The sequence below is a fragment of the Phocoena phocoena genome, chromosome 15 (genome assembly GCF_963924675.1).
Source record: "Phocoena phocoena chromosome 15, mPhoPho1.1, whole genome shotgun sequence".
Classification (NCBI taxonomy): Eukaryota; Metazoa; Chordata; class Mammalia; order Artiodactyla; family Phocoenidae; genus Phocoena; species Phocoena phocoena.
Genome location: NC_089233.1, coordinates 34,712,543 through 34,721,761, shown reverse-complemented (window position 1 = coordinate 34,721,761; position 9,219 = coordinate 34,712,543). Strand labels below are relative to the sequence as shown.

At 46.7% G+C, this 9,219-nt stretch overlaps 1 protein-coding gene across 1 annotated transcript; it reads left to right on the top strand.

Moving 5' to 3' along the window:
• Window positions 1-407: 407 nt before the first annotated feature.
• Window positions 408-1,056, top strand: LOC136135237 (small ribosomal subunit protein eS19-like). Its single transcript, XM_065893136.1, has 3 exons — window positions 408-478; window position 516; window positions 691-1,056. The coding sequence occupies exons 1-3, from the start codon at window positions 408-410 to the stop codon at window positions 1,054-1,056; spliced, it is 438 nt and encodes a 145-aa protein (XP_065749208.1).
• The last annotated feature ends 8,163 nt before the right edge of the window (window positions 1,057-9,219 follow it).

Below are 9,219 nucleotides of genomic sequence, written 5' to 3'. Positions count from 1 at the left end.
GCAATGGGTCTTAGTTGCGGCACGAGGAATCTTTAGTTGCGGTGTGTGGACTTCTTAGTTGCAGCATTTGTGCGGGATCTAATTCCCTGACCAAGGATCGAACCCAGGCCCCCTCCGTTGGGAGCACAGAGTCTTACCCACTGGACCACCAGGGAAGTCCTACTAAAAGTTTATTATCATCCTTTACTTACTGTTGGTTGTTTGGTTAATTCTACAGTATGCAGTAACCCCTATTTGCATCAACTGTATTTGACATAACTTTCCAGTACGGGGACATTCAGACATTATGTATTATGGTTCAAATATAAATCAACTGTAGACCTAAAACTATAAAATTCTTAGAAGAAAACATGGGGAAAAAGCTTCACAACAACCTTTCCCCTGGCTGGCAGCTTGGAGGCTGCACGATGCCTGGAGATACTGTAAAAGACGTGAACCAGCAGGAGTTCGTCAGAGCTCTGGCAGCCTTCCTCAAAAAGTCCGGGAAGGGCTTCCCTGGTGGCGCAGTGGTTGAGAGTCCATCTCCCGATGCAGGGGACACGGGTTCGTGCCCTGGTACGGGAAGATCCCACATGCCGCGGAGCGGCTGGGCCCGTGAGCCATGGCCGCTGAGCCTGCGCGTCCGGAGCCTGTGCTCTGCAGCGGGAGAGGCCACAGCAGTGAGAGGCCCGCGTACTGCAAAAAAAAAAGTCCGGGAAGCTAAAAGTCCCTGAATGGGTGGACACTGTCAAGCTGGTCAAGCATAGAGAGCTCTCTCCCTACGATGAGAACTGGTTCTACACACAAGCTGCTTCCACAGCATGGCACCTGTACTTCCAGGGCGGCGCTGGGGTTGGTTCCATGACCAAGATCTATGAGGGGCATCAGAGACATGGTGTCATGCCCAGCCACTTCAGCAGAGGCTCCAAGAGCGTGGCCCGTCGGGTCCTCCAAGCCCTGGATGGGCTGAAAATGGTGGAAAAGGACCAAGATGGGGGCTTCAAACTAACACCTCACGGACAGAGAGATCTGGACGGAATCGCTGGACAGGTGGCAGCTGCCAACAAGAAGCGTTAGAACAAATGATGCTGGGTTAATAAATTGCTTCATTCGTAAGAAAAAAGCAAAAGCTTCACAACATCGGATTTGGCAATGAATTTTTGGATATGACACCAAAGGTACAGGCAAAAAAGAAAAAATAGATTGGACTTCATAAGAATTTTTTTAATTTGTGCATCAAAAGACACTGTCAGGGGCTTCCTGACAGGCAGTGGTTAAGAATCTGCCTGCCAATGCAAGGGACACGGGTTTGAGCCCTGGTCCGGGAAGATCCCACATGCCGCGGAGCAACTAAGCCCGTGCTCCACAACTACTGAGCCTGTGCTCTAGAGCCCGTGAGCCACAATTACTGAAGTGCGCACGCCTAGAGCCCGTGCTCTACAACAAGAGAAGCCATCGCGGGCTTCCCTGGTGGCGCAGTGGTTGAGAGTCCGCCTGCCGATGCAGGGGACGCGGGTTTGCCCCGGTCCGGGAAGATCCCACATGCCGCGGAGCGGCTGGGCCCGTGAGCCATGGCCGCTGAGCCTGCGCGTCCGGAGCCTGTGCTCCGCAAGGGGAGAGGCCACAACAGTGAGAGGCCCGCGTATGGCAAAAAAATTAAAAAAAAATTAAAAAAAAAAAAATAAAAAAAAAGAAGCCATCGCAATGAGAAGCCCGCGCACCGCAATGAAGAGTATCTTCTGCTCACCGCAACTAGAGAAAGCCCGCGCGCAGCAATGAAGACCCAACGCAGCCAAAAATAAATAAATTTATTTTTTTAAAAAAGAGAGAGATACTGTCAGCAGAGTGAAAGGCAACCCACAGGGTGGGAGAAAATATCTGCAAATCATAGATCTGATAAGGGATTAATATCCAGAATATATAAAGAACTCCTAAAACTTAACGACAACAAAAAACCTACCTAGGGACTTCCCTGGTGGTCCAGTGGTAAAGAATCTGCCTTCCAATTCAGGGGACAAGGGTTTGATCCCTGACTGGGGAACTAAGATCCCACATGCCGCGGGGCAACTAAGCCTGCGTGCCACACTATTGAGCTCACACCCCTCAACAAGAGAGCTCACGTGCGGCAAACTGCAGGGCCCACGTGCCCTGGAGCCATCCCACTACAACTAGAGGAGAAAACCCCGCATACCACAACTAGAGAGAAGCCTGAACACAGCAGAGACCACGCTCCATAATCTCGACGAAGATCCCGTGTGCTGCAACTAACACCTGACACAGCCAAAAAAATAAGGAAAATAAATTGATATTTTTAAAAAGTTTTGGGCTCCCCTGGTGGCGCAGTGGTTGAGAGTCCACCTGCTGATGCAGGGGACATGGGTTCGTGCCCCGGTCCGGGAAGCTCCCACATGCTGCGAAGCGGCTGGGCCCGTGAGCCAGCACGTCCGGAGCCTGTGCTCTGCAACGGGAGAGGCCACAACAGTGAGAGGCCCGCGTACTGCAAAAAAAAAAAAAAAAAAAAAAAAAAGTTTTAAAGAAAAAACCTACCTAACTTTATTTATTTCCGGTACGCGGGCCTCTCACTGCTGTGGCCTCTCCCGTTGCAGAGTACAGGTTCCGGATGCGCAGGCTCAGCGGCCATGGCTCAGGGACCCAGCCGCTCCGCGGCATCTTCCCAGACCGGGGAATGAACTCGCTACCCCCGCATCGGCAGGTGGACTCTCAACCACTGCGCCACCTGGGAAGCCCTAACCTACCTAAGAATGAGCAAAGGACTTGATAGATATTGCTCCAAAGAAGATATACACATGGCCAATTAGCACATGAAAAGATGCTCAACATCACTACTCATCAGAGAAATGCAAATCAAGACTACAATAAGTTAACACTTCACACCCAGTAGGATAGCTACTATCAAAAACAAAACAAAACGAGAAACAAAATCCAGAAAAACAGAAAGTAAGAAGCCTTGAAGAGGATTTAGAGTAATTGGAACCCTTGTACGTGCTTGGTACATTGGGAATGTAAAATGGTGTAGACACTGTGAAAAACTTTATGACAGTTCCTTAAAAAATTAAAATAAAACGGCCACATGATCCAAGAATTTCACTTTTGGGTACATACCCAAAAGAATTGAAAACAGAGTCACAAAGAAATATTTGCACACCTACGTTCATAGCAGCATTATTCACAATAGCTAAAACATGGAAGAATCCAAATGTACATTGATGGATGAGTGGATAATCAAAATGTGGTATATACATTCATTGGAATATTGTTTAAAGTAATTAGCTTTTAAAAAGAAAGACAATTGGGGGGCTTCCCTGGTGGCACAGTGGTTAAGAATCCTCCTGCCAATGCAGGGGACACAGGTTTGAGCCCTGGTCTGGGAAGATCCCACATGCCTCGAAACAACTAAGCCCGTGCACCACAACTACTGAGCCTGCACTCTAGAGCCCATAAGCCACAACTACTGAGCCCAAGTGCCACAACTGCTGAAGCCCTCGCACCTAGAGCCTGTGCTCTGCAACAAGAGAAGCCACCGCAATGAGAAGCCCATGCACCGCAACAAAGAGTAACCCCCACTTGCCGCAACTAGAGAAAGCCCGTGTGCAGCAATGAAGACCCAACGCGGCCAAAAATAAATAAATAAGATAAATTTAAAAAAAAGACAATTGGGAATTCTGTGGCAGTCCAGTGGCTGGGACTCTTCACTTTCCCTGCTGAGGGCCGGGGTTGGATCCCTGGTTGGGGAACTAAAATTCCACAAGCCTCATGGCACAGCCAAAAAGAAAAAGGAAAGAAAATCTGCAAGATGCAGTTTTCATTAGGCATAGATGAAACTTGAGAACAAAAAGATAAATACTGTACGATTCCATTTATGTGGTACTTATAGTACTCAAAATCATAGAGATGGAAAGTAGAATGGTGGTTGCCAGGGGCTGGGGGAGGAGGAAGTGGGGAGTTTAATGGGTATAGAGTTTCAGTCTTACAGGATGAAAAGAGTTTGGAGACGGATGGTGGTGATGGTTGCACAAAATTATACATATATTTAATACCACTGAACTGTGCCCTTAAAATAGTTAAGATGTTAAATTTTATTATGTGCATTTTCCCACAATAAAAAAAATATAAATCAACTATACACCTACTGCAAAAGTTCATTGTAAACCTCCCAGATTTGCTTGATGTCACTTCATTGTTATCCCTGAATTACTTGTGTTTTCTTAAATGTACCATTATGTCAGATGGGCCTAAATGGGCACAGTCAGAAAGCGAGAAAGCCTTTAACCCCCAGAGGTAACAAATGGATATGCCATGGGCTAAATCTGGTCTACAGATATGTTTTAGTGGTTCACATGGTGTTTTAAAAATTGGGAAGCTTCAAAAAAGTTTGGATTTCAGATCTCTTGAAAAACTGAAAGATCTGGCAACACTAGGTCCACATCCCTATGTGGCTAAAATGTGCTGGAGCTGACAGCAACTGCCACTTTTTAAAAAATATTTATTTATTTATTTGGCTGCGTAGGGTCTTAGTTGAGGCACATGGGATCTTCACTGCCGCATGCAAGATCTCCATTTGGCATGTGGGATCTTTAGTTGATTACTTTTGGCTGCGCTGGATCTTCGTTGCTGCCCACGGGTTTTCTCTAGTTGCAGCAAGCTGGGGCTACTCTCGATTGGGGTGTGTGGGGTTCTCACTGTCGTGGCTTCTCTAGTTGCGGAGCACAGGCTCTAGGCGCCCGGGCTTCAGTAGTTGTGGCTCGCGGGCCCTAGAGCACAGGCTCAGTAGTTGTGGCACACAGGCTTAGTTGTTCCACGGCATGTGGGTTCTTCCTGAACCAGGGCTCAAACCTGTGTCCCCCGCATTGGCAGGTGGATTCTTTTTTTTTTTTTTTTTTTTTTTTTTTGCGATATGTGGGCCTCTCACTGCCGTGGCCTCTCCTGCTGCGGAGCACAGGCTCCGGACGCGCAGGCTCAGCGGCCACAGCTCACGGGCCCAGCCACCCCGCGGCATGTGGGATCTTCCCGGACCGGGGCACGAACCCGCGTCCCCTGCATCGGCAGGTGGACTCTCAACTACTGCGCCACTAGGGAAGCCCCTGGCAGGTGGATTCTTAACCACTATGCCACCAGGGAAGTCCCAGCCCCTGTGGTCTTATGCACGGCCACTCCACTCTTGTGCTTTACCTGTCTGGTCCTGGCACCTGGGTTTGTGATCCCCTGACCTTCTCTCCCAGGAGAGAAAGAGGCCATGCCCCTGGCTGTGCTGGGTCATGTGACTATTGCCACAAACTGGGGGCTGGTGGAATCAGAGTAGAAGAATGTCAACTTTTCCATTGCCATAGTGATGAACCTGAGCTCCACAGCAGGGGAGACGGAAGGGCCAGAGGGACATCATCAAGGCCCAGAGAATGACCATCTCACGTGTTCCCAGGTCCATTCTGGCTGAGTGATCACTGGAGAATAATTTTAGTAGAGTTCAGAGCTCTAAGGCTGCTGCAGACTTGAGCAGAATAAATTACTTCATGGATTGCAAAGTTGAACTGACAGCCTCCAAGATTTCTTCCAGCCCCTCAGGCCTATGAATTGACAGCTTTGTCTCTTTGCACTCCTAGAAACCCCATTTCACTGTCTGTCTATAAGGACACAGGAAGACACCCCTCTACCTTAAAAGGCAGCCTATCAAAACGTGGATTAGATTTCAATAGGGCGGATGTCTGGTTAGCTTGGTGACTGGCAGGATGATTTCAATTTCACAGGTCCTATTTCCAAGAGTAATTAATAATGAACAAAAATTTGGGAGTCCATTATAGTGAGGTCCTCATTCTAGAAAACTCAAAACACTTCGTGTAACCAAAGGAAGAGACATCAGCAGAAAGAAAAGGGACGAGCAAGAAGAAAGCAAAAAAGACCACACAAAAGCATTAAAGAGCCTTAGGATGCATCTTTATTTTCAGCTGTGATTCCAAAGAGAGTAATTTTCTGACATGGTGTTCCCTCAATCTTCTGTAAAGTCAGTTGTTTCCATAAATTAGAATTTTTGCAAGAGAGGGAGGCATGAGGCCAGCTTCAGTGCCAATGACAAATTATTTAGATCTAGTTATCTGCCCCTGAAATGGTTGTTTATTAAAATACACAAAGGCACGTGTAATTATTTCAGCACAGGAAATGAACAATTAAGCAACAAAATACATTTCAAAAATGGAGAAAAACATGACAGTGCACCTTGTATTATTATTTTGTTGTTTATGGAGGTGTACCCATGTAGTCTCGGGGCTCTGAAGTTTTACTACATCTAGTGATTTGTTCTGCTTTTTTTTTTTTTACAATAACTTGCAAACTATTTATATATATATTTTTTGGCCATGCCGCGTGGTATGCAGGATCTTAGTTCCCCCAACCAGGGATCTAACCTGTGCCCCCTGCAATGGAAGCACGGGGTCTTAACCACTGGACTGCCAGGGAAGTCCCCAAAATATTTTAACAGAAACACAAAATTTAATTTTTGTGGTGATAATTCACAACTAAAGGACATTTCCATAGAAAAGACTGTCATTTACTAAGGTGATGTTTTTCACTTTGGAGTCTACTGATCACCAGGAGATCCACAGCTTTATTCTCAGCATCTGTGGTTCTTTTTTTTCTTTAGGAGTTCCTTTCATTTCTCAGGTTTGTGAAACATTGCTTAAGTTTAAGCCTAGCTTGGGCAGAAGAGTATTTAGCTGGGAGCTGAGACAACTTGTGTTTTTTTTAAAGGGGCTTTTAGGAAATCATTAGCCTGAAAGTCCTGTTGGGGGGAATACCCAGGTGAGCCAGGCAAGGATATAGTTCATCTTCTACTGCAGGAAACTGCACCCACTGCAGAGGTCATGCCTGGGAACATCTGGGTCCCACATTCCACACTCCCTCGGAATTGTCCCATACTCTCTTGGGGAGGAAAGGAAATGCCACAACTAGAGAAATTGTGACCTTGCTTGTATTGCCTCTGAAGGCTTAGGCCCTTCTGCCCTCCTGGGAAGGGCTCCTCACTCATATGGAGAAGGAGCAGCGGTCCCATCATGTAGCCGTGGACTTGGGCAGTCCCATAGTACCTCAGAAGCCCAATGTCCACTGGAAATCACAGGGTAGACCTTCTAGTCTCCCTTTGCCTTCAGCCCAGCATGCTGGAGGACCACACTTAAATTCTCTGCTAGTGCTCCCAGATCTCCCCACCTCAGGAGAGCCAGAAAGGGAGCAGTAGAATAGTAAAATGAGAAGTGTAGACAGGAAGATGCTTGCGAAACTTGTCTGCCTTTTGCAAAACATTTGTTTCTCCTTAAAGCTGAAGTTTTTGGCTTTAGACCAGAGAAGGGGCCGGGGTGGGGGGGGGGAAGCGGGGAAGGAGACCCAGGACATATTTTGCCTGAAAGTGTGGGTAGGTGTCGCCTGTGTGCTCATCCCAGTTTTTAGCCACAGCCTGGGATGGATGCATTTGTGTTCGGTCACAGCTGAAGTCCTTGGGTGATGGTGAAATCATCTGTAGGTGAGGGTGGTAATAAATACTTGCCCTGCCCCTCTCCTTTTGTTGTAAAAAGCAAATGAAATTCTGCATGAGGAAGTGCTTTGTAAACTATCCAGGGTTATATGACTGGGATCTACTGATCACAATTTACCAAGGCTCATGGTTTAAAGAGAAGGGCTCTAGTTTTGCTGTTAAAAGATCTTAGTTCACCCACTCACCAGCTGTGTGAACTTGGACAAGTCTTTTCACTTTTCAGAGCTTATTTTGGTGTTATTTTGTGGTGAGGGTGAGGGGTCCATTTGTAAAAATGGGAATAGCCTCTGCCCTACTAACCCACAGGGTTGTGATTGTATCAAGATAGAAAACATGAGAAAGTTCTTTGTGAGCTGGAGACTGTTCTTAGCACAGCCAAAGTTTTCCAATCTCTGCATAGCCACCAATTGCCTGAAATTGGTCCCATCAATATCTCAGGGGTGTTCAGTCCAAGTAATAATAACTCATTATCTTTTTCCCCCAAAACTGCTTCTTTCCTGGGATTTTTAGCTTGGCATGACTATTGTTTGGAGAACATAAAAAAAGCATATTCATTGTCTCCAAACAACCATCGACTCAAGATGATTCAGGAAGCACAGACCAAGGACCACTGCTGTGGAGATTTCCAAAGCTTTGTAATCTACTCGTTTAGTAACTGTATCATCTCTTGTTTTTCTATGGTGACTAGCAGTGAGAGAAAGCAGGCATAGCCCTAGGCTGCTCTCACCAGGGAGTCTTGCCAGAGGCTTCCGTGTTCTCTCCTGGGCCTTTTTCCCCTCCTTTAGTAGTCACCCTCACCACTCCATTCCCTATGGCCTCCCCAACAATCAGCCTTCCTGCTATCCCCAAAAACAAGAACACACACCCACTTTCGGTGTGGAGGATCTTCACTGTTAATCACTGTGGGGAAGTAGATGGGGGGAGGGGCTGGTACTAAAATACAAAAAAGTGAGGAAGTTACAAAGCTGACAAAGTTTTCATATTAGTGAGCCCTCCTCTAGTTCCTAACTCACTCTGAGGTGGTAAATTAAAATCCCTTTGGCTCTTGTTCTCAGCTTTTATTCCTGAAAGCTATACTTCTCATCCAGCACCCTCCCCCCTCCCCTTAGGTTTTGGGATCCCTTTGGGCAAGTAACTGTCTGCATTCTCCTTGGAGTTCCAGTGCTTAGCATAGAGCCTGGCACATAGGACTGACATATATTGAGCACTTACTATGTGCCAAGTACAGTATGAAGGCTTTACATGGATTATCTCACTCTGTCCTCAGATGATCCTTTGAGGTAGTTACTATTATGCCCCATTTTAGAGAAAGGGAACTGAGGGACTTCCCTGGTGGTCTGGTCCAATGGTTAAGACTCCACATTTCCACTGCAGCGGGCACAGGTTTGATACCTGGTCAGGAAACTAAGATTTTGTGTGCCGCATGGCGCAGCCAAAAAAACAAGAGAAAGGAAACTGAGGCACAGAGAGGTAAAGTAAGTTGTCCAAGGACACACAGCTGAGCTGGGATTCAGTCCCAGGCAGTCTGACTCCACAGCCCATAAGCTTAAGCACTATGCTGGAGACATTTAAATATTAAACAAACTCTTTTCCCCACTTCCCATCCCATGGACAGCCTTTTCCTGTTTCTCTAGAACGTCCCTTGCTCACCTCAGTCTTCTACATTTCCTAGCGCAAACTCTCAACTATTTCTTGCAGTTTAC

Bases quoted from the DNA above. Each gene is read 5' to 3' on its own strand.
- LOC136135237 (XM_065893136.1), top strand. From the start codon at position 408: ATGCCTGGAGATACTGTAAAAGACGTGAACCAGCAGGAGTTCGTCAGA.